Here is a 26,756-nt window from a genome sequence, read left to right on the forward strand (position 1 = left end):
AATCATTATTATACCGGCCTCTCAAATCATTGACAGGTTGCACCATTGGCGTATGGCATCAATAATTGTCTTAAAATAAATACATTCATATTATTTTGAAAGAAAGTCAAATAATTTGTATACAGGCAGGCACCAGGAAATCTAGTCACGATGCGAGCACAGTGGACGGAAAAGAGAGACATTTTACCTCCATGTGTAAACGAACCTTAAGCCGATAGTGATTGGGACCACATTTTAGCTCAAGGTGTAAACAAGGTTAGAGAGAGAGAGGGAGTTTAGAGGAGGGAGAGTAGCCTACCTCAGCAGTGAGTGGTAGCCTATTGTGGAGGAGAGGAGACTCATTCTGGACCCATCATACCACCATGCTCAGCTAGAATCGATTGAAGACTTGACAATTTATTGGTGGTGAAGTTGCATGCAAAAGGAATATTGATTGTTGATAAGACCAGCATGTATTTTGGTAAGGAGATACTTATTTTTACTTCAAGTATAGTAGGAAATTACCAGAATGCTTTTAGGTAGCCTTAAATAAATAAAGCATTGCCTACTCAAACGGGTTAGGTTAATTACAATTTAAGGCTCAGTAAATGCACAGTAAGATGCTTCGTGTAAATGTCTGCTGTAAGGATGCAGAAATAGCCTGTTGCCCATCCTGGCAAGTTGAGTCCACCTTTTTGTTTTGTTGTCCCTAACGATGAAATCGGGAGGGGTCTGTGGATCTGTCTACGTCCTTTAGTACGTACATACATACATGCTTTTGCAGACTGTACGATTTTAGCCGTTTTATGCCCCGATTGTATCCCCAGACAAGATTGATTTCCAAGTCGTGGGAAAATTCTTAGGTCGTAAAGGATTATCGAACGTCTTGGACCGTTCAGTGTGACAGGGTCTAGGTCTGCCGATTAAGTACTACTACGTGAGATTGTAGGCTCCGACAAAGTTCTGGTAGTGTCAGAATGTTTAGCCTTTATAGTGTAATGCGGCAGCTGTTACACAACGATCCGAGTGACTGACCAATAGTAAAACGGCTGGCACTGAGTAGTATGCACACAGTAATACGGAATAGTCAGATTAATATAACTGTCCATTTTTTTAAACGTTTATGATGTACAAAAAGAACGATTCCCAAAAAATCTTGTTTACATGTAATTTGAAATCAGGCTACTTGATGGGATTTTGATAAATGCAAAAAATCGCCAATCAAAATAAACGTTCTACCACAGCGACCATGTCATTTTGGGGAAGACTATTTGATTATGAGTTGGACACAAAGTTTCTATTTGAACTATTTCACAGATAGTTTTGAGGAGTTCGAATCAGAGTTCACGTTGGTCATCCAACAACAGCGCAATATCTCAATCTGCTACGTGAGTAGGCTATATTCAGCCTATATATAGCCCTCTTCTCCCACTAATCCGAATCGGATGCGCTCATAAATGCGCAGCTACTACTCACATATTTCTGAGATCTCAAATGATGATGCTGTGTGCATTTAATCAAATGCTGTCAAAACAACCAATGAGCGCAGTCAAACAACCAATAATAATGCGTGACTGGTTATTTTCCTGTGTTCGCTACGGACTGCGTTCTGTTCTCACCGTGAGCGAACGGCACCACAGTACGAATTGAATCGGACCGAGACCACCCTTTTTGAGTGTACCACGGCGCGTTGTTTAGTGCGTTCCCGAGTGCGGATAGATCGTTAACACCAGATTTCGGAAAAACCTCACCAAATCATTTCGGTGTAAAAATCCCCCTAAAATTCATAGAATAAATGATGTTTTCCGAACTCACTTCACTCGCGCATAAGCATAGAGCAGGGGCTCCCAAACTTCAAGTGGTCTGAATACTTTCTAAAGGCACTGTATATGAAAACCACACCACAAAAAAACGACATACATGCAGTGCATTCGGAAAGTATGCAGACCCCTTGACTTCTCCACCTTTTATTACCTTAAAGCCTTATTCTAAAATGGAATTAAAACATGTTTTTCCTCATCAAACTACACACAATACCCCATAATGACAATGGGTCTGAATATTTTCAGAATGCACTGTAAGTACAGAAATATGGTATTGCTCTTGTTTACTCAACTCAGGGCTTCTGCCTCCAACTCTATTTGATGATAAAGTGTGACTTTGCGCCATGCTGTCATGCCTGGTGCTACAACATAAACCTTCTCAGTCTGCTTCCCAAATCGATCCCTGTTCCATACATAGTGCACTGGTTTTGACCAAAGTCCGATGGGAGGGATCAATGGTATTTAGAAGGGGGGAAAAGTAGGATGCATTGTTCTCCCTGCATGTCTCTCAGCAAGGCAATGATATTACTATTTATACATTTTATATTAGAAGACTGCAGAATCACACAGAGTGTGAGACAGAAAGAGAGAAACAGATGGAGAAAGAGACTGTGAGGGACAGAGTGAGAGACATAAAGAGAGAGACAGACATAGAGAGACAAACAGAGCGAGACAGAGAGAGGGAGTCAGAGAGGGAGTCGGAGAGGGAGTCGGAGAGGGAGTCAGAGAGGGAGTCGGAGAGGGAGTCGGGGGAAGAGGGAGTCGGCGAAGAGGGAGTCAGAGAGAGAGAGAGACAAAGAGAGAGAGAGACAAAGAGGGAGTCGGAGAGAGGGAGTCGGAGAGGGAGTCAGAGAGGGAGTCAGAGAGGGAGTCGGAGAGGGAGTCAGAGAGAGAGAGAGACAAAGAGAGAGACAGAAAGAGAGCAAGACAGAGAGACAGACAGAGCAAGACAGAGAAATAGACTGAGAGAGAGAGGGAGACTCCCATATCTACTGGGTGAAATACCACAGTGTGCCATCACAGCAGCAATATTAGTGACCTGTTGCCACAAGAAAAAGGCAACCAGTGAAGAACAAACATATTACCATATTACCAAACAACCCATATTTATGTTTATTTATTTTCCCTTTTGTACTTTAACCATTTGCACATCGTTACAACACTGTATACATAATATTACATTTGTAATGTCATTATTCTTTTTGAACTTTTTCAAAACATATGTTTCACATGCTAATAAAGCCCCTTGAATTTAATTTAATTGAGAGGGAGACAGTGAGACAGACAGACAGACAGACAGACAGACAGACAGACAGACAGACAGACAGACAGACAGACAGACAGACAGACAGACAGACAGACAGACAGACAGACAGACAGACAGACAGACAGACAGACAGACAGACAGACAGACAGACAGACAGACAGACAGACAGACAGACAGACAGACAGACAGACAGACAGACAGACAGACAGACAGACAGACAGACAGACAGACAGACAGACAGACAGACAGACAGACAGACAGACAGACAGACAGACAGACAGACAGACAGACAGACAGACAGACAGACAGACAGACAGACAGACAGACAGACAGACAGACAGACAGACAGACAGACAGACAGACAGACAGACAGACAGACAGACAGACAGACAGACAGACAGACAGACAGACAGACAGACAGACAGACAGACAGAGACATCGAGAGAGGAGGGAGGGAGCGAGGTAGCGACAGACAGAGAGATCAAGAGAAGATGAGAGGATGGAAGGAGCGAGGTAGGGACAGACAGAGAGATCAAGAGAAGATGAGGGAGCGAGGTAGGGACAGCCAGAGACATCAAGAGAAGATGAGGGAGCGAGGTAGGGCCAGACAGAGAGATCAAGAGAAGATGAGAGGAACGAGGGAGCGAGGTAGGGACAGAAAGAGAGATCAAGAGAAGATGAGGGAGCGAGGTAGGGACAGACAGAGAGATCAAGAGAAGATGAGAGGACGGAAGGAGCGAGGTAGGGACAGACAGAGAGATCAAGAGAAGATGAGAGGACGGAGGGAGCGACAGACAGAGAGATCAAGAGAAGATGAGAGGACGGAGGGAGTGAGGTAGTGACAGACAGAGAGAAAACACACAATCAGCTTGTGCTCTAACACTCATCTTTCTCTTATTAGCTCTTGTACTTGCTAGTCCTCTTTAGTCTTCACTCTCTTTCTCTCGCTCAGACACACACACACACACACACACACACACACACACACACACACACACACACACACACACACACACACACACACACACACACACACACACACACACACACACACACACACACACACACACACACACACACTTAAGGTAATCAGGCCAAATGTTTGTGCAGCAGGGTGTACATGGGTGGGGCTGTGATTGTTATGATTATCAAACTGTAATCAGGCTCAGTGGAAATCCCAAAACAAAACAAACTCTCCATAATCAGGAACTCACCCACACAAACAGAGCTAATCACAGAGGATGCACTAATGACCTTATTGAACCAAAATCTGTGTCTGTGGGCCAGTATGTGTGTATGTGTATGTGAGTGAGTGTGATTAGCTCCTCGCCCTCACCCTCTCTTTAAACTGTATTAATCTGTTTAGAATTGACATGATGCCTGTCTCCTAGGTAACGTCTGTCAGACCGCTACCCTGCCTTCATTGGACCTTGGGCCTCCTGTGGGAGGAGTCCACCAATCCATGGCGCTGAAGCCCCACCTCCCGCTCAGCCTGTTCCATGGTTTCACTGAAGTGAGTAGTGTCTATCACTACCATCACCATAGTTAGTTAGTAGTACACAATGCTTTGACATTTTTCCACACGACCTGAGGTGAGCTTTACTCTGTTGTTTCTGCACCAAGCTTTTCTTAGAACTCTGTCCAGGTCACGCTAGAGAAGGTGGAATCTTTTTGTGGCTGTAAAATGTATTATGTGAAAAATGTCAGTGTAAACGCTTTTATGCACAAATATTGATATAATAACCATCGTTTCTAAGTTAACTTGGAGTCATTCGATGACGTGTGGTCCTCTCACTATGACTCGTCAGGAAAGCATGCAGTTTATTAGGCTGCAGATGAAATAAGTTACGGTGAACTTCACAGGGTGGTGAAAGTGCACGGTGATGAGCCTGATGCTCCTTTCAATACATATCAATGGTCTTATTCTGGTGACATGGTGATCGATGCTTGGCTCCCATTTGACAAGTAAAAAGAATCTCGCTCTTTTGTCCATAATAATAATCTCATCATGTAGGCTTACACGTGCGCTCTAGCCAAGCGCACAGATAGAGCTGTTGTGGTGGCCACAATACCAGAGTGGGCACACTCACTGTTATAACGCAACAGTTTTTGTGAGACAACCATCAGTATAGTTGAAAATGAGATGGAAACCCATTTAACTAGTATTTTTTTATTCGGTACGTGGGAATTTGAATACAAAAAGTATTTTGATCATCACGCACAGCCTTTTATCGGCAACAAGTCAAATTGATGGAAAATGTCCATATTGTTTTTATGCAGAGTCTTTTATATTCGTATGAAAATCGCCAATTGGATGGAAACCTACCTCATGACAAGTTTCAGAGATAGACAGCCAAACAGTGGAGATAGGATTCTCTGTATCACCTGGTTTAAAATTGAGATTTTCTTCTCAAATCAAATCAAATGTGTTTCGTCATATGTTTGGTAAACAACAGGTGTAACAATGAAATGCCTACTTACGGGCCCTTCCCAAAAATGCAGAGAGAGAAAATAGAGAAATAATAGAAAAGTAAAACACGTAATAATAGATACACAATGAGAAACAATAACTTAGAGTCGATGTGCAGGAGTACGAGGTAATTGAGGTAGATATGTACTGTACATATACAGTAACTAAACTCAGCACAAAAGAAACGTCCCTTTTTCAGGACCCTGTCTTTCAAAGATATTTCATAATAATCCAAATAACTTCACAGATCTTCATAGTAAAGGGTTTAAACACTGTTTCCCATGCTTGTTCAATGAACCATAAACAATGAATGAACATGCACCTGTGGAACGGTCATTAAGACAGCTTACAGACGGTAGGCAATTAAGGTCACAGTTTTGAAAACTTAGGACACTAAAATAGGCCTTTCTACTGACTCTGGAAAACACCAAAAGAAAGATGCCCAGGGTCCCTGCTCATCTGCGTGAACGTGCCTTAGGAGGGAGGCATGAGGACTGCAGATGTGGCCAGGGCAATAAATTGGAATGTCCGTACTGTGAGATGCCTAAGACAGCGCTACAGGGAGACAGGACGGACAGTTGATCGTCCTCGCAGTGGCAGACCACGTGTAACAACACCTGCACAGGATCGGTACATCCGAACATCACACCTGTGGGACAGGTACAGGATGTCAACAACAACTGCTCGAGTTACACCTGCCCAGGGACTGCGGTTGAAAATTAGCCGGTTGGCTAAAACCGGCACTTTTACTGAAATGTTGATTAATGTGCACTGTCCCTGTAAAAATAAAAATAAACTCAAACTCAAACACCAGGAACGCACATTTCCAAAAAGTGCTCTTCTCTGGTGAGTCGCGGTTTTGTCTCACCAGGGGTATGGTTGGATTCGCGTTTATCGTCGAAGGAATGAGAGTTACAGCGAGGCCTGTACTCTGGAGAGGGATCGATTTGGAGGTGGAGGGTTCTTCATGGTCTGGGGCGGTGTGTCACAGCATCATCAGACTGAACTTGTCATTGCAAGCAATTTCAACACGGTGTGTTACAGGGAAGACATTCTCCTCCCTCATGTGCTACCCTTCCTGCAGGCTCATCCTGACATGACCCTCCAGCATGACAATGCCACCAGCCATACTGCTCGTTCTGTGCGTGATTTCCTGCAAGACAGGAATGTCAGTGTTCTGCCATGGCCAGCAAAGAGCCCGGATCTCAATCCCATTGAGCACGTCTGGGACCTGTTGGATCGGAGGGTGAGGGCTAGGGCCATTCCCCCCAGAAATGTCCGGAAACTTGCAGGTGCCTTGGTGGAAGAGTGGGGTAACATCTCACAGCAAGAACTGGCAAATCTGGTGCAGTCCATGAGGAGGACATGCACTGCAGTACTTAATGCAGCTGGTGGCCACACCAGATACTGACTGTTACTTTTGATTTTGATCCCCCCCCCCCTTTGTTCAGGGACACATAATTCAATTTCTATTAGTCACATGTCTGCGGAACTTGTTCAGTTTATGTCTCAGTTGTTGAATCTTGTTATGTTCATACAAATATTTACACATGTTAAGTTTTCTAAAAAATAAACGCAGGACGTTCCTTTTTCTGCTGAGTTTAGGAATAAAGTGACAGATAGTAAACACTAGTAGAAGCGTATGTGAGTCAAAGTTAGTGCAAAAAGGGTCACTGCAGACAGTACAGGTAGCTATTTGGTTAACTATTTTTTATTATTATTATTTTTTTAAACACCTTTTTCTCCCCAATTTCATAGTATCCAATTATTAGTAGTTCCTATCTTGTCTCATCGCTACAACTCCCATACGGGCTCGGAAGAGATGAAGGTCGAAAGTCATGCGTCCTCCGAAACACAACCCAACCAAGCCGCATTGCTTCTTAACACAGCGCGCATCTAACCCGGAAGCCAGCCGCACCAATGTTTCGGAGGAAACACCGTGCACCAGGCGACCTTGGTTAGCGTGCACTGCGCCCGCCACAGGAGTCGCTGGTGCGCGATGAGACAAGGATATCCCTACCGTCCAAACCCTCGCTAACCCGGATGATGCTAGGCCAATTGTGCGTCGCCCCATGGACCTCCCAGTCACGGCCGGCTGCGACAGAGCCTTGGCGCGAACCCAGAGTCTCTGGTGGCATAGCTAGCGCTGCGATGCAGTGCCCTAGACCACTGCGCCACCTGCAAGGCTTTTGGCTAACTATTTAAATAACTATTTAGCAGTATTACGGCTTGGGGGTAGAAGCTGTATCGATCCTGTTGGTCCCTTTCGGTGCATTAGTCCCGCTTCACGTGCGGTAGTAGGGAGAACAGTCTATGACTTGGGTGGCTGGAATCGTTGAAAATGTTGAACACTTCCTCTGACACCACCTTGTATAGAGGTCCTGGACGGCCTTTTCACGACTATGCTGGTGTGTTTGGACCATGATAGATCCTTAGTGATTTTGGGGGTATTTTATTAGGATCCCAATTAGCTGTTGCAAAAGCAGCAGCTATTCTTCCTGGAGTCCAACACAAAACATGAAACATGACATAATACAGAACATTAATAGACAAGAACAGCTCAAGGACAGAACTACATAATTTTAAAAATACATTTTTCAAAAGGCACACGTAGCCTACTTATCAATACCAATACATAAACACAAACTATCTAGGTCAAATAGGGGAAAGGCTTTGTGCCGTGAGGTGATGCTTTATCCGTTTTTGTAAACCAGGTTTGCTGTTCATTTCAGTAATATGAGATGGAACGGAGTTCCATGCAATAATGGCTCTATGGATTTGGGGACTGTGAAAAGACCCATGGTGGCATGTCTGGTGGAGTAAATGTGTGTGTGTCAGGGCCGTGTGTAAGTTGACTATGCAAACCATTTGGGATTTTCAAACCATTAATGTTTCTTATAAAAAAATAAGTTATGCAGTCAGTCTATCCCCAACTCTTAGCCAAGAGAGACTGGCATGCATAGTATTTGTATCAGCCCTCTGATTACAATGAAGAGCAAGGCGCTGGTTCCCCACAGCGCCGGCATTATAAGTGGACCTCAGGGGGCCTGGCCTGCCCAACTGTACCTCCTTACCTGTCCAAATAAAATATTGTTAATCTATTTGACTAACACGTGCATAGAAAGACGCATCAATCTCAGATAAATCATCCGAGCGAGCAAAACAGCGCCCCTCTGTCTGCGTATGTGTAGACCATGTATCTGATGCTGTCTGGACAAAAATAGTATGGCATGTCATACTAATTCTGTCCATACAGCATCAGATTCATTGGTTACCTATAGTAAGATAGAGGGGCTCTGTTTCGCTCGCTCGGATGCTTTCTCTGGTGAGATACAGTAGTTTTACCAGAGAGAAAAGGCGAAGCGAGAGGGCTCATGCTCGACAAAACCTGTCTATAATAAGCCAAATGCGTTTCTATGGGGATACCTTATTATAAAATGACTCAAGTAAAAGTGAGTCACCCAGTAATTACTACTTGAGTAAAAGTCTAAAAGTATCCGGTTTTAAATGTACTTAAGTACAGTGCTGGAAAAAGTACTCAATTGTCCTACTTGAGTGAAAGTAAAAACTAAAAGTAAATGCTACACATTATTATTATTATTATTATTATAATTTGTATTTATTTTTTGACAGCCAGGGGCACACTCCAACCCTCAGACATAATTTACAAACTAAGCATTTGTGTTTAGTGAGTCTGCCAGATCAGAGGCAGTAGGGATGACCAAGGACGTTGTCTTGATAAGTGTGTCAATTGGGCCTTATTCCTGTACTGCTAAGCATTCAAATTGTAACGAGTATTTTGAGTGTCAAGGAAAATGTATGGAGTAAAAAGTACATTATTTTCTTTTTGAATGTAGTGAATGAACAGTAAAAGTTGTCAAAAATAGAAATAGTATGTATACCCCCAAAAACTACTTTTGTAGTACTTTAAAATATTTTTACTTAAGCACTTTACACCACTGGTGCCAGTGCAGTGTTCGGATGCTGGCTTCCCCTAAAGTAAATTGACGTTTTTGCCAAAATTATATAATTACTTCTGTCTCAATAAAATAATTCAAAATCTTTCACTAGAGAACATGATTTGACGACAGAGGATCCTTAGCTTCTTTTAAAAAATAGTTGAAGATTGTTTCAAATCACAAGTGTGTAGGCCCATGCCTATTTCATTTGGAAGCCCACAATTTGTTTTTTAAGGCCAGGTCTCTCTACAGAATGCATGCACTCAACTCTCCATAATGCACTCAGCTGTCTCCTGACAGTTCTTGCGCATTCATTTGTTTGTGTGAATTGTTTGCCCTTTGATTGTTTATTTTTGTAATAAATTCCCCATTAAACATGTCACCAGTAGGCCTAATATATGTACTGTTAATTCATTTCTGTCCACGCATGTATTAATTAAAGTAATTTACTGTTGTCATTCTCGGAATGGAAATGGTTGCCGAGTTCACAACCTACTACACTTGTGAGAAATGACTTTTGTAAATGTTTTCATCGTCTACTCCATGTGAGCAATGAGAATGTGACTGGTTTCTCTGTTATGATAATGTTTAGGGAGAGCGCGCCTGAGCACGCATAGAAGTACCCGGCCTGCTGCGGGATAATGTAGACATTTTCCCATTTGGGGATGTCTGATTTCTGATTGTCTTAACTCACCACTACCACCACTAATAACCTGAGCTTCTAAGTCATTTTTCCTTCACCTCACACAATAAGTCAAAAAGGTATTCTTTTTTTTTTTACATCCCGGCTTCGATAATCACCAAGCCTCGGTGTGAAAGCAAAATATCATGTTCATCCCAAATATCCAGCGGAAATGTCCTAAAAAACAGCTTTCTGTACTGAGCTCACTGGCGGTGGGAAACTATTAGGGCCCGCGGAATAGGCTAGTTCAGTGGTTCCCAAACTGTGGAGCGCGGACAGTTTCACTCTTGAAAGTTGTAATAGTAGAATGGACAGAAATAGGTTTTTAGACATGTTTGCAAATTTGTTCCAAATATAAAACCTTATTTACGTATTCAGAGCCTTTGCTATGAGACTCGAAATTGAGCTCAGCAGCATCCTGTTTCCGTTGATCATACTTGAGATGTTTCTACAACTTGATTGGATTCCACCTGTGGTAAATTCAATTGATTTAACATGATTTGGAAAAGCAAACACCTGTTTATATAAGGTCCCACAGTTGACCGAGCATGTTGTTCTGTTCCCCACCATTATGCACACCTGTTCCCCACCATTATGCACACCTGTTCCCCACCATTATGCACACCTGTTCCCCATCATTATGCACACCTGGTCTTCATTGCCTCCTTGATTTCTCCCCCTTTATTTAGCCTTCAGTCACTAGGTGTTATTGTTTTCTCTCACGTTCAGTACGCGCCTCGTGTTTGTTCATCTGCAACGGTTCTTTATTAAACTCACCTTCTGCACCGGTTCTTCATTAAACTCACCTTCTGCAACGGTTCTTTATTAAACTCACCTTCTGCACCGGTTCTTTATTAAACTCACCTTCTGCACCGGTTCTTTATTAAACTCACCTTCTGCACCGGTTCTTTATTAAACTCACCTTCTGCACCGGTTCTTTTTTAAACTCACCTTCTGCACCGGTTCTTTATTAAACTCCCCTTCTGCACCGGTTCTTTATTAAACTCACCTTCTGCACCGGTTCTTTATTAAACTCACCTTCTGCACCGGTTCTTTATTAAACTCACCTTCTGCACCGGTTCTTTATTAAACTCACCTTCTGCACCGGTTCTTTATTAAACTCAACCTTCTGCACCGGTTCTTTATTAAAATCACCTTCTGCACCGGTTCTTTATTAAACTCACCTTCTGCACCGGTTCTTTATTAAACTCACCTTCTGCACCGGTTCTTTATTCAACTCACTTTCTGCACTGGTTTCCTGACTCGCGGCATATACATTGCACTTATGCTATTGCATTAGTTTAATTTTTACTTAAAACATGTGTTCCGCTTTTTATGATTAACCACGTGACAGTGATTTTGAGAAACTTAAACTTTATTCTGAAAATTTACACAAAAATGCTCATACAAAAATAATCATAACTAGCACACACTCCCTCCATGTCCCCCTCTCACTCCCTCCATGTCCCCTCTCACTTCCTACATATCCCCTCTCTCTCCTTCCATGTCCCCTCTCTCTCCCTCCATGTCCCCTCTCTCTCCCTCCATATCCCCTCTCGCTCCCTCCATGTCCCCCTCTCACTCCCTCCATGTCCCCTCTCACTTCCTACATATCCCCTCTCTCTCCCTCCATGTCCCCTCTCTCTCCCTCCATGTCCCCTCTCACTCCCTCCATGTCCCCTCTCACTCCCTCCATGTCCCCCTCTCACTCCCTCCATGTCCCCTCTCACTTCCTACATATCCCTATCTCCCTCCATGTCCCCCTCTCACTCCCTCCATGTCCCCTCTCACTTCCTACATATCCCTATCTCCCTCCATGTCCCCTCTCACTCCCTCCATGTCCCCCTCTCACTCCCTCCATGTCCCCTCTCACTTCCTACATATCCCTCTCTCATGGTTTCTCTTACTCTCAGTTTCTCTCTCTCTCTCTTTCTCTCCATCCATCACACCCTCTTACCTTTCCTCCCCTCTCTCCCTCCCGTCCCTCCGTCCGTCCGTCCGTCCGTCCGTCCGTCCGTCCGTCCGTCCGTCTGTCTGTCTGTCTATATGGTGGTGTTGATATGATGATTGTGGTAGGTAGGTTTTGTCAGAATGTTAATGAGACCTGGCTAGGGTAATGGGAATCCGCCCCCTTTCTCGAACGCAGCACGGATGATTTGAACCTGTGGGTGTTTCAGTTGCGTAAGTGTGTACAGTTGAACTGAACTCTGGCCGTGTGTGTGTGTGTGTGTGTGCGCGTGCGTGTGCGCATGTGCACACGCGCTACTGTGTTTTGTGTTACTGTTAGAATTTACCCAGGAGTCTGTAAGCACACACACCATCTCCAACATTACTTTTTGTTTGTCGTCGACATGTGTGTTGTCATGGTTACAGGAATGTGTATGTTGTGTGCCAAGCAGCATGTCTAATGGGGAGGGATTGAAGGGTTGTTTGGCTTGTTGTGTAGTGTTTCTTTGGGAACGGGAGAGACGGGTGTCTCAGTATCCTAAGTGGCCTCTTAGTGAGTTGAAAGAGTTAAACAAACACTCACCCATTCATTTCATTTCAGGTCTATGCCATCTAATAACAAACAAGTTATTACAATGTAACAGCAGTCAAGAGTTGTAATAACAGTCGAGAGATGTAATAACAGTCGAGAGATGTAATAACAGTCGAGAGATGTAATAACAGTCGAGAGATGTAATAACGGTCGAGAGATGTAATAACAGTCGAGATGTAATAACAGTCGAGATGTAATAACAGTCGAGAGATGTAATAACAGTCGAGATGTAATAACAGTCGAGAGATGTAATAACAGTCGAGATGTAATAACAGTCGAGAGATGTAATAACAGTCGAGATGTAATAACAGTCGAGAGATGTAATAACAGTTGAGATGTAATAACAGTCGAGAGATGTAATAACAGTCGAGATGTAATAACAGTCGAGATGTAATAACAGTCGAGAGATGTAATAACAGTCGAGATGTAATAACAGTCGAGAGATGTAATAACGGTCGAGATGTAATAACAGTCGAGAGATGTAATAACAGTCGAGATGCAATAACAGTCGAGAGATGTAATAACAGTCGAGAGATGTAATAACAGTCGAGATGTAATAACAGTCGAGATGTAATAACAGTCGAGAGATGTAATAACAGTCGAGATGTAATAACAGTCGAGAGATGTAATAACAGTCGAGATGTAATAACAGTCGAGAGATGTAATAACAGTCGAGAGATGTAATAACAGTCGAGAGATGTAATAACAGTCGAGATGTAATAACAGTCGAGAGATGTAATAACGGTCGAGAGATGTAAAACAGTCAAGAACAATCACCGTACAGTTGAACAGCTAACCTTCTGAATTTACTCAGATTGAACTGGAGCTATACTCACTTCTCTGTCCGGATTCCCATAGTACACACAGACATAACTCATGCTAATGACTGTAATGACCATGATCATCTCTAACTCATAAATCTGTCTGTCACCTCCCTCAGAAAGGGACAAGGAAGTGTGAGCTCCAGTACAGCAGTATTTACACTATGTATGATGTGTTTCCATCTACTGACACATAGCCCATAACTCTTTCTCCTAAAGAACAATAAATAGACAAAGAGAGATTATATGAGGGATGGAGAGATTGAGAGGTGAGATTTGTAAGTGTGAAAAAAGGAAGACATATACAGACAGAGAGAGAAAAGGAGAGAAATTGACAGTGTAGAGGAGAAAGCGAGAGAAAGGCAGGAAGAGAAAGAGAGAGTGAAAAAGCAGCAATAGTAATGTTTGTCCAGCTTGAGACACCGTAGCCACTATATACTTCTTAAAATAGTCAGAATGAATCTATGATAACTCATCAACGTTTTTGCCGAGGAGATCATAGTCACCCAATTTTACATCTAACTAACATGTTTGGTGCAGTATTTCTCAAGTGGAAAAATTTGCATGAAAATGAATCCTATATCGTTGAATGACCTCAAACACTTAATTGAAGAATACCTACGGTTGACCAATGGAGAAATGACTGACGGTGTAGGCTTGGCTACCGAAATCCGACTTGCCTCGCAAATTTTCTGGGGGTGTGCACAAACAGGCCAAAAAAACCTGGCTGAAGACCAAAACGAACAAAAACGTCAGAAAATGTTGTCATAATATATGCAAGATACTGTTTCGGATGGGAAGCATGCAGATGCCTTAATAAGAGCTAGAGAGTGATACAGTACAGTGTCATGACGATGCCCTCTTTGGGCATTCAGCAAGCCCCATCCCCCTCTCCCTGTCTCCCCCTGCCTCCTTCAACTAGGCTGCTGTGGTCAAAGAGAGGTCGTAAATTCCTGAGGAGAAGACCTGCCTCATGGCCACACAGTATAAGAGACAGAGTGAATTTTCATAGAGAACAAAGGAATTTCTTCCACCTCACAGAACTTGAGGTCTGAACAAATTTTGTGTTCCGGAGAAGGTATAAAAGATCGGTGAATGAGTGAGTATGATACTGTTTACACAATTTTACTATGTGATTTTGGACTGTTTAATGAAGGAAACTCCAATTCCCTTTTGAGTTTAACTAAATCAGAGGACCGCCCCTGAGCTCAGTTAGGGTCAGGCATCCTGGGACAGCCCCTTTTCTGCAATTCCGAATAAAACCCAACTTTGAGAAATGACCACCACCACCACCACGTTTCTCTCAATCACGGGAGTACGAAGGTTGTAGACCATTGCTGAATCTTTTAACCATACCACGTGGTTAAACTCTTAGACTATTGATACCGACAGAATAAGAACAAGTCTTTGATTTTAATTACTAGTCTGCAGCTAGGAATTCGGTATCATTGAACGCGAAGAACGACAACCGCCGCCGCCAACATCCATCCTATAACAAAACGAATGAATGTCACTCTGAACGAACCATCCTAACCACAGAGAGAGAGAGGACGAAAACTCTCCAACAGAAACAAACTTTTCAACATCGATCAAGACGACACACTGAGCGTAAATATATATATTGATTGCAATTGTTCCCGAATAAGTGAGCGTTCATGTGTAAAGGATTAGCATTTCAATTGTTATAATTATTAACCCTGTAGTGACTTCTTGGTCAACCACCACTTCCCTTTTGTCTAACAAGCCGCAATGCCGGTTTAGCCCACTAGGGCACATTCTCCTATCATTTCTTGTAACCATATTTACCTTGTTTGTTTGTTTATGCATTTCTGCGAATTGCTTAGTTAGTAATAAATAAATGATTTAAGACAATTGATGTATGGGTGAGTCATAGTGAAGACTGGGTTCATGCAGATAACCAACAATTTACAACGTTTGGAATGAGACTAACGTGAGGTATAGTAAATAATTCATTAATCAGAAAATATCTGAAAAGTTATTTTAGGAAATGATACAAGTAATCTTGTAATCTGAATATTTTCCTTGGTACCCCGACTTCCTAGTTAATTACAGTTACATAATTAATCAGTTTGATTGCGTAATACTATTACAGAGAATCTTTGATAAAACTAAGTCTTCAATGTAATGATAGTAAAGACACGACAGCAGTAACCACATGTGGAAGACAGTCCATCACACTCAGAGGAGAGTGTCTGAGACAACAGCTCCTTGGGGAGACCTGAAGGTGACTTTGATCAGACAAAGACAGAGGAGGTGAGAAAGAAGGATAGAGAGGGTAAAGAAGTGGAGAGGGTTCATAGTGGAGCAAATAGAGTGTGGATTGGGGTTGGAATGTGGAGTGCCGGCTCAGAGATGGGTCAGAGGGTGATATAAGGGTTGAGGGTGCTGAAGGGTTAAGGCTTCAGTTCTGCTGGCACCTAGCTGAACTTGACATGGTGAACCGAATGAATGTGCTCGCATACTCCCTTAAAATACCTTTTCTTGAAAAATAAGTAAAAACATTCCCTACCAATGACCAATCACAGATGAAGGGGTGTAGTTTTTGGCTCCCGAACTTCAGCTTGCCTCCAGTAAAAATGGAGCTGAAGGGTTGTGTGTGGGGGGGTGCTGAAGGGTTAGGAGCAATGATTTATAGATGACTGTGTTGAAGCTACCGTGCCTCCATCTTGGCTGTAGAAATGTATTTATTTTTGTCTACATTCATTTTTGTCATAGTTGTTCTATTACAGATACCTTAATACATACTTTTAAATTAGATTATGTGAGCATGCTAGCAGAAACTCATAGACTTCAAGTTATTGCGCTAACGCTATTTAGCATTAGCTCGCAAAACTGCCTCTATGTCATGCCCTGACCTTAGTTATCTTTGTTTTCTTTATTTTTTTGGTTAGGTCAGGGTGTGACGAGGGTGATTTGTTTAGTTTTGTATTGTCTAGGGTTTTTTGTATGTCTAGGGGGTGGTTGCCTAGATTGGTTCTCAATCAGAGGCAGCTGTTTATCGTTGTCTCTGATTGGGGACCATATTTAGGTAGCCATATTCCTTGGGTAGTTTGTGGGTTCTTATTCTATGTTTAGTTGCCTGTCTGCACTAGCCATATTAGCTTCACGGTTCGTTTTGTTGTTTTGTATAGTTTGTTCAGTGTTCTTTCTCTATTAAAGAAGTATGCACGCTTACCACGCTGCGCCTTGGTCTCCTCCATATGACGACCGTGACAGAAGAACCCACCATAACAGGACCAAGCAGCGTGAAAAGGAGGAGCAGCGTTTAATGGGGAAATGGACATGGGAGGAGATACTTGATGGAGCAGGACCCATGACTCAGCTGGGGGAGTATCGCCGTCCTAAGGAGGAGATAGAGGCAGCGAAAGCGGAACGCCGATACTACGAGGAGAAATACCGGAGCATAGAGGAACGGCGACGATATGAGGGTACACGGCTAGCACGGAGGCCCGATAAGGAGGGGGGGGGGGTGGCACATGAGGAGATTGCATGAGTCAGGATGGAGACCTGAGCCAACTCCTCGTGCTTACTGTGGGGAGCGTGTTACTGGTCAGGCACCGTGTTATGCGGTGGAGCGCACGGTGTCTCCAGTGCGCTATTCTAGCCCGGTGCGCTCTATTCCAGCTCCTCGCATTGGCCGGGCTAGAATGGGCATCCAGCCAGGAAGGAGGGTGACGGCTCAGCGCTCCTGGTCTCCAGTATACCTCCTTGGACCAGGATATCCTGCGCCGGCTCTGCGCACTATGTCTCCGGTGAGTCTGCACAGCCCAGTGCGTCCTGTGCCAGGGCCCTGCATTTGCAGGGCGAAAATAAACATCCAGCCAGGACGGGTTGCGTCAGCTCTACACTCCAGACCTCCAGAGCGCCTCCACAGTCCAGTACGTCCTGTGCCTGCTCCCCGCACTCGCCCTGAGGTGCGTGTCACCAGCCCAGTACCACCAGTGCCGGCACCACGCACCAGGCCTCAGGTGCGCCTCTAGAGTCCAGTACATCCTGTTCCTCCTCCCCACACTCGCCCTGAGGTGCGTGTCACCAGCCCGGTACCACCAGTGCCGGCATCACGCACCAGGCCTACAGTGCGCCTCAGCATTCCAGAGTGTCCGGCGACAGTACCCAGTCCAGAGTGTCCGGCGACAATAACCAGTCCAGAGTGTCCGGCGTCCGACAGTTTACAGACCAGAACCTCCAATGACGGGCCACGGTCCCCAGCCCGGGGTCTCCAGCTACGGTCCCCAGCCCGGGGTCTCCAGCAACGGTCCCCAGTCCAGAACTTCCGGCGATGATCCACCCAGTGAGGGTCCCCAGCCCGGGGCCTTTCGGCGAGGATCCGCAGTCCAGAGCCTCCGGCGATGATCCACGGGTCAGTGCTACAAGGGCGGAGGGATCAGTGTAAAGAAGGGGGGTGGCGTCCAGAACCAGAGCCGCCACCGAAGTTAGATGCCCACCCAGACCCTCCGATATAGGTTTAGGTTTGCGGCCTGGAGTCCGTACCTTTGGGGATGGGGGGTACTGTCACGCCCTGACCTTAGTTATCTTTGTTTTCTTTATTATTTTGGTTAGGTCAGGGTGTGACGAGGGTGGTTTGTTTAGTTTTTGGATTGTCTAGGGGTTTTTGTATGTCTAAGGGTTTTTGTATATCTAAGTTTTTTTGTATGTCTAGGGGTTTATTGGTCCTCAATCAGAGGCAGCTGTTTATCGTTGTCTCAGATTGGGGACCATATTTAGGTAGCTATATTCCTTGGATAGTTTGTGGGTTCTTATTCTATGTTTAGTTGCCTGTCTGCACTAGCCATATTAGCTTCACGGTTCGTTTTGTTGTTTTGTATAGTTTGTTCAGTGTTCTTTCTTTATTAAAGAAGTATGTACGCTTACCACGCTGCACCTTGGTCTCCTCCATATGACGACCGTGACACTCAAACTGGACACAGAGACATAAAAATGATATCCACTAGTTCATCTGATTCTGTCGAAGTAAATAAAGGTTCCTAATTGCCAAAATTCCGATGTATCCCTTTAAGCCACGGTACAATGCTTCCCAGTGACCACAGGTAGAGGGAGACAAAGTTGGTTCATAAACTAAATAAAAACTATTTTATTTAACTGTAAGAGGTCAGATTTAGATTAAACATTATGTGTTGTGAATGTGATCTTGTCAAGTCATGAATTGTATTCCTCTAGAGAGGTGGTGGTAAATTTACCTCCTTGAGAGTTACTGGGTGTGCAGGCTTTTTCTCCAGCCCTACGATAACACACCTGATTTAGATGTCAGTAGAAGCAGTAGAATCAGGAGAATCAGGAGAGTCAGTAGAATCAACAGCCTCCTTCATTACTATTCTACCTGTAGGTTTACCATACAATTAAAGTGCTTTTTGGCCAAGTTCAAGAGTTTATTTTTGAAATTGTCGAGGTGAACTCGGAGATGCTCGTCTCAACCCAGTTTTCAAAGCTCGTCTCTGTAGCCAATAATGACCGTCACCCTTTAGAGAGGTGTCCAGTAAGGGATGTTGGACCTGCCCACCTTTTAAGTGCACTTTGAGGTGTTTAGGGGTATTTACTGTTGAAAGGTACCATGTACCATTTAATCAGTTATGGAGCGATAAGATTTTCCTCAACCGGGACCTCTTGATCAACCCTAAAACTAACCCCATTTTACCACTTGCTCACTGTTGAAAGGTAGGTGTTGGTCACCCTGCGCCCTGTTATAAGGAACAAAATCATTATTTTTAGTGTCTGGCACAATCTGGTCAAAAGTAGTGCACAAAAGTGGTCCACTACATAGGGAATAGGGTGCCATTTGGAACATAACATCTGGCTAATATGCCTGTCTCGTCAAGGGAGCATTGAATATATAATAATATTAAATGCCATTTAGCAAACGCTTTTATACAAAGTGACTTAGTCATGTCTGGATACATTTTAAATATAGGTGGTCCCTGGAATCAAACCCACTATCCTGGCGTTGCAAGCGCAATTCTCAACCAACTGAGCTACAGATGACCATTTCTGGTCTTCTTGCTCAACATTGACCTGTTGCATAACCCTATGCCGACCGCATTATCTACCAAGAGAATTCTCTTCAATCATAATCACAGTCGTGTATATTCCCCCCCAAGCAGACGCATCGACTGCCCTGAAATAACTTAATTCGACTCTATGTAAACTGGAAACCACATATCCTGAGGATGCATTTATTGTAGCTGGGGATTTTAACAAGGCTAATCTGAAAACAAGGCTCCCTAAATTCTATTAGCATATCGATTGCGCAACCCGGGCTGGCAAAACCCTGGATCATTGTTATTCTAACTTCCGCAACGCATATAAGGCCCTCCCCGCCCTCCTTTCGGAAAAGCTGACCATGACTCCATTTTGTTGCTCCCAGCTTATAGACAGAAACTAAAACAGGAAGCACCCACGCTCAGGGCTGTTCAACGCTGGTCCGACCAATCGGATTCCACGCTTCAAGATTGCTTCGATTACATGGACTGGGATATGTTCCGCATAGCGTCAAACAACAACATTGATGAATACACTGATTCGGTGAGCAAGTCTATTAGCAAGTGCATCGGTGATGTTGTACCCACAGCGTCTATTAAAACATTCTCCAACCAGAAACCGTGGATTGATGGCAGCATTCGCACAAAATTAAAAGCGCAAACCACTGCTTTTAATCATGGCAAGGTGACCGGAAACATGACCGAATACAAACAGTGTAGCTATTCCCTCTGCAAGGCAATCAAACAAGCTAAGCATCAGTATAGAGACAAAGTAGAGTCGCAATTCAACGGCTCAGACACGAGAGGTATGTGGCAGGGTCTACAGTCAATCACGGACTACAAAAGAAAATCCAGCCCCGTTGCGGACCACGATGTCTTGCTCCCAGACAGACTAAACAACTTCTTTGCTCGTTTTGAGGACAATACAGTGCCACTGACACGGCCCGCTACCAAAACCTGCGGGCTCTCCTTCACTGCAACCAACGTGAGTAAAACATTTAAACTTGTTAACCCTCGCAAGGCTGCAGTCCCAGACGGCATCCCTAGCCGCGTCCTCAGAGCATGTACATACCATGGCTGGCTGGTGTGTTTACGGACATATTCAATCAATCCTTATCCCAGTCTGCTGTTTCCACATGCTTCAAGAGGGCCACCATTGTTCCTGTTGTCAAGAAAGCTACGGTAACTGAGCTAAATGACTACATCCCCGTAGCACTCTCTTCCGTCATCATGAAGTGCTTTGACAGACTAGTCAAGGATTATATCACCTCCACCCTACCTGACACCCTAGACCCACTCCAATTTGCTTACCGCCCCAATAGGTCCACAGATGACGCAATCTCAATCACCCTGCATACTGCCCTAACCCATCTGGACAAGAGGAATACCTATGTAAGAATGCTGTTCATTGTCGTGGCTGAATCAGAATTAGTTAGGTAACATTGATAAATAAGATGTTTTATCAATGTTCATAAGTATGCTTATGTCGAAAAAGTCAGGCTTGTCTTCATATGTGAACGTATGAAGACAAGTGAATGTTTTAAACCATGTGAAGGGGTGATTGAGGGGGAACCAATTATCTCTTGGCTCCACAATGTCTGTGTGTTAGTCACTCCCTGCTGTTCATCGACTATAGCTCAGCATTTAACACCATAGTACCCTCCAAACTCGTCATTAAGCTCGAAACCCTGAGTCTCGACCCCGCCCTGTGCAACTGGGTCCTGGACTTCCTGACGGGCCGCACCCCAGGTGGTGAGGGTAGGTAACAACATCTCCACCCCTCTGATCTTCAACACTGGGGCCCCCAAGGGTGTGTTTTCAGCCCTCTGCTGTACTCCCTGTTCACCCACGACTGCGTGGCCATGCACGCCTCCAACTCAAATCATCAAGTTTGCAGACGACACTACAGTGGTAGGCTTGAATACCAACAATGATGAGACGGCCTACAGGGAGGAGGTGATTGCCTTCGGAGGGAGGTGTCAGGAAAATAACCTCACACTCAGCGTCAACAAAACAAAGGAGATGATCGTGGACTTCAGGAAACAGCAGAGGGTGCAGCCCCCTATCCACATAGACAGGACAGGAGTGGAGATGGTGGAAAGTTTTAAGTTCCTCAGCATACACATCACGGACAAACTGAAAGGGTCCACCCACACAGCGTGGTGAAGAAGGTGCAGCAACGCCTCTTCAACCTCAGGAGGCTGAAGAAATTCAGCTTGTCACCAAAAACACTCACAAACTTTTACAGATGCACAATCGAGAGCATCCTGTCGGGCTGTATTACCGCCTGGTACGGCAACTGCTCCGCCCATAACGGTAAGGCTCTCCAGAGGGTAGTGAGGTCTACACAACGCATCACCGGGGGCAAACTACCTGCCCTCCAGGACACCTACACCACCCGATGTCACAGGAAGGCCATAAAGATCATCAAGGACAACAACCACCCGAGCCACTGCCTGTTCACCCCGCTATCATCCAGAAGGTGAGGTCAGTACAGGTGCATGAAATCTGGGACCGAGAGACTGAAAAACAGCTTGTATCTCAAGGCCATCAGTGACTGCTGCCAACATACTGACTTAACTCTAGCCACTTTAATAATGGAAATATTGATGTAATAAATGTATCACTAGCCACTTTAAACAATGGCACTTTATATAATGTTTACATACCCTACAGTACTCATCTCATATGTATATACTGTACTCTATACCATCTACTGCATCTTGCCTATGCTGTTCGGCCATCACTCATTCATATATTTTTATGTACATATTCTTATTCATTCCTTTACACTTGTGAGTATAAGGTAGTTGTTGTGAAATTGTTAGGTTAGATTACTTGTTAGATATTGCTGCATGGTCGGAACTAGAAGCACAAGCATTTCGCTACACTCGCATTAACATCTGCTAACCATGTTTATATGACAAATAAAGAATAACATTTGATTTGATATTCTTAAGTCTTCTTTTAACCCTATCCATACCACATTTTCCCTCTGGTTTGGTTTGGGAAGGTAGGTCTGCATAGGTCACCATATGTTATAAGTAAAGGAAGGACCATTACTCTAAGCCTGTTTAAGTCTGAGATAGGGCTGTTACGGTAACCATATTAACGCCACACCGGTGGTCACGAGAGTCATGACGGCAGTCAAATTCCCCGTGACCATTTAGTCACAGTAATTAGGCTTCTCCAAGCTCTGATGCTGCTTATGGTCATCAGTAGCCTACCAAACGTGCTAACTGCCTGGTACTCAGCACTCTATTGTCCCTCTTATTGCTCTGCATCAATGCAAATGTAATTGAAAATCTAATCAAACACTTAATGAGAGCCCAGGAGCTCATGTTGTGCAACATTTCTATAGGGTATGCAATTACATGAGAAGATAGAGTTTTGATGGCCTCTATTAAAAAGAGGAGGAACCCATCAGCTGTCTATAGACTAGGCCTACAATAACTATTTGTCAACTTTCATAATATTTAGCAAATTGCTTGTCTTTACAACAGGAGTATAGCCTACAGTACCTGGCTGGCATGAAAATGAACCATGGGAAATGTGTCCTCCATTCGCTATTTATGTGCATAGATTACATGTATTTTTTCCCCTGCCCCTGTTTTGAGAAAGGAGCATGATAATGGTCTATTCTAAATCAAAACAAATTCCAACATACAGTACCATTCAAGGGTTTTCTTTATTTCTTTATTATAGTAAGCAAAAAAGTGTTAAATAAATAGATTTTATATTTGAGATTCTTCAAAGTAGCCACCCTTTGCCTTCATGACAGCTTTGCACACTCTTGGCATTCTCTCAACCAGCTTCATGAGGTAGTCACCTGGAATGCATTTCAATTAACAGGTGTGCCTTGTTAATGTAGAACATTGTAAAAATAAAGATAAAACCCTTGAATGAGTAGGTGTGCCCAAACTTTTGACTGGTACTGTATATTATTTAGTATATGTAAAGACAAGATTAAATCAAGATTAGTCTGATGGGTGACAATATTGGAAATATATATGGAAATTCTAATCAAAAGGAAGAGAGACTGCAGATTCTTCACTTTTTATTATAAGGTTTACAAATCTGGAGCTGGTTAACAATCCACTCAACAACATTGCAGAGTTAAGAGCCAAACAAGCAAGAGTTGGGTCTCAACCTTTATAGGAAAATACAACCACTGTCTACATGGCAGTTTAGCAGATGTGTGAGGATCATGGTGGAAACATAGCGCACAAACTAGTGATAACGCCAGTTTTGTTACTCCTTTCTGCTAGTAGAATGTTCTCTGCTGCTCAAGCTAGTCTCTGTTCTCTTCATATCTCCACACAGCTGTGCCCTTGAAAGATACGAAAAGAACAGGATGGACCAAAATCTGTGGTCATTCTTAGAGGCTCTTTGTCTTTGAGTCACTCAGAAACAAGAGAGGAAAATACAATGGCTTCTTACATGAGAGAAACAGACAGTGGAAATGTACAAGTTTAAGGCTCATACAGTGCATTTGCATAATAATGTTTCTAATTTTGCCACCATAGCAGTAAGGCAAGAAACAGCATATGGCTTTTTTGTTGTTGACTTTTTCAAATCATAATCGCACACCTCATGTAGCCTAGCCCATATGCCTATATGTTTTGAGGTTTGTATCACAACTGAAGGGGCCAAATAACTTCTTAAAATGAAGCACATTAATCCGCTTTACAACAGGTGTAGCGCCTAACACACGCAGTGGTTGAGTTTAAAGTTTGGGGAAGATAATTTTCACCATAAAAATGCACCTTTATAATAAAAGCATTACATGCATAATTGCATTTGTGATCACTTTTGAGAATTCCCGCTAATTGATTGCATTTTGGAACATTTGAGCTTATAGCCTACTACCGTGTGTGCATTGCTGCGCTTAATGTGAAGAAATGGCCTAATAGTTTATCAAAATTTTAAGCTAAACGTTCTGATCTGTTGCATCCGCCTCATTGCTTTTTGTTTTTGATGCTAGTGGTTGTATTCATTTGGGATCTATCGCATCCCAGACTATGTTTGGAATATTTATTTCTCGCACAGAATAGAATAAGTCAATTTTATACTATGCAGGATAGTAGATTGACATAGGCTAGTGCTTTTGATATTCGTTAGGCTTACTCATCTTGTTGGCTGATGAATAGTAAATATGGATAATTCTTCAATATGCGCCTCGGAATTTCGCAGTTGCATCCCTGATGTGTCTGTCTTCACTTGTAGCCTGTGAGAAGGACCCGATCACATGACGGGCTTAATAAGAATTTAGATATCTGAGAGAGCCATGTGAGTGAGAGGTGCTTCGGAGCACTCAGCCGGGAGAAGGGTATTATAGTAATTATATTCAGCCCAAGGGAACAACTACCACACAAAGGGGATGCTGCCGGGAAAATCGAGACATTATCAAGTGCTTGTCAAATTGTGAATGAGAGACTGATAAAGTGTGTGCAGCCTGCACAAAAAATAAAGCAGAGCTCATGCCTTTTCAAATCATCATTAGAGTCGCATCATGCAGCCTTCGAATGTGTTAAAATCAAAACATATAGCCCAATGTTTGTATCACAACTCAAGTTGCATAAATAACCCTAAATTAAGCATATAGGAGGACCAGTTTCTTTGTTACCCACTCAACACAGAAAAGCTGCATGTGACACTCCCTCAAATAATTTGGAGAAAATATCCTTTCTTTTTCATTCAGCTATGTTCAATTGTATTCTTCATACTATAATATAAAATAATGCCACTGAATTCTCTGCAAATCTTGTCTACTACCTTAAATTAACTAGTGTATACGGCAATATGGCATAGCCAGACCTTGGCCTAACATAAGGATAGCTCAGAGTATGCTATTCTGTTCAACTGAAAAAGACTACATTTTCTTCATATCATGTTTCTTTAGACTGGTCTAAAATAAAGAATGGATTTATGTGTATTTATGGTGTAGGCTATATTATATTGATTTATTAGACTTTTTAAAATGTAGATATTCCAAAGATTTATGTCAGTGGCTTGTAGGCTATGTGTGGAAGCCACGAGATGCTAAATGTGTTTATGTTAATTAATGGTCAATTACCGTGAGACTGGCAGTTATTTGCTTGACAATCACCAGCTGACAAAATGTCATGACCCCCACAGCCCTAGTGTGAGAGCATTTAAGGTACTCTTTAACATTGACATCTTGCTCAACCTTCACTTCTGCCTCAGCCCTAGCCATACCACAGTAATGCAACACCTTTTCACTCTTGTTGTTGCAGATGGACCGTGATCACAAATCCTGTTTTGGTCCAGGATTTGGACTAACCACGCCCTTTATGAGGAAACCCAGCTCATCGTGTGTCGTTTGCCGACTGAGGTTCAACTCAGAGGTAGGCAGAGTTTGACCTCTTACAGGGCAGTACCAGGGATGCTGCAGAGTTTCACCACATACAGGGTAGTACCAGGGATGCTGCAGAGTTTCACCACATACAAGGCAGTACCAGGGATGCTGCAGAGTTTCACCACATACAGAGCAGTACCAGGGATGCTGCAGAGTTTGACCTCTTACAGGGCAGTACCAGGGATGCTGCAGAGTTTGACCTCTTACAGGGCAGTACCAGGGATGCTGCAGAGTTTGACCTCTTACAGAGCAGTACCAGGGATGCTGCAGAGTTTGACCTCTTACAGAGCAGTACCAGGGATGCTGCAGAGTTTGACCTCTTACAGAGCAGTACCAGGGATGCTGCAGAGTTTCACCACATACAGGGCAGGACCAGGGATGCTGCAGAGTTTGACCTCTTACAGGGCAGTACCAGGGATGCTGCAGAGTTTGACCACATACAGGGCAGTACCAGGGATGCTGCAGAGTTTCACCACATACAAGGCAGTACCAGGGATGCTGCAGAGTTTCACCACATACAGGGCAGTACCAGGGATGCTGCAGAGTTTCACCACATACAGGGCAGTACCAGGGATGCTGCAGAGTTTCACCACATACAGGGCAGTACCAGGGATGCTGCAGAGTTTCACCACATACAGGGCAGGACCAGGGATGCTGCAGAGTTTCACCACATACAGGGCAGTACCAGGGATGCTGCAGAGTTTCACCACATACAGGGCAGGACCAGGGATGCTGCAGAGTTTCACCACATACAGGGCAGTACCAGGGATGCTGCAGAGTTTCACCACATACAGGGCAGGACCAGGGATGCATGCAGAGTTTG

The 26,756-nt window shown here is 43.7% G+C and overlaps 1 protein-coding gene across 1 annotated transcript in view; it reads left to right on the forward strand.

Annotated features, from left to right (window-relative positions):
• The first annotated feature begins 318 nt into the window (after positions 1-318).
• Positions 319-26,756, forward strand: part of LOC109904651 (zinc finger protein 385D) — a 34,966-nt gene continuing 8,528 nt past the window's right edge. Inside the window, exons 1-3 of the mRNA XM_020501834.2 lie at positions 319-460; positions 4,461-4,582; positions 25,812-25,922. Coding sequence (XP_020357423.1) covers positions 451-460; positions 4,461-4,582; positions 25,812-25,922 — 243 coding nt within the window. The 5' untranslated portion in view covers positions 319-450. The remainder of the gene's footprint in view (positions 461-4,460; positions 4,583-25,811; positions 25,923-26,756) is intronic.

Source organism: Oncorhynchus kisutch, linkage group LG14 (genome assembly GCF_002021735.2).
Source record: "Oncorhynchus kisutch isolate 150728-3 linkage group LG14, Okis_V2, whole genome shotgun sequence".
Lineage (NCBI taxonomy): Eukaryota > Metazoa > Chordata > Actinopteri > Salmoniformes > Salmonidae > Oncorhynchus > Oncorhynchus kisutch.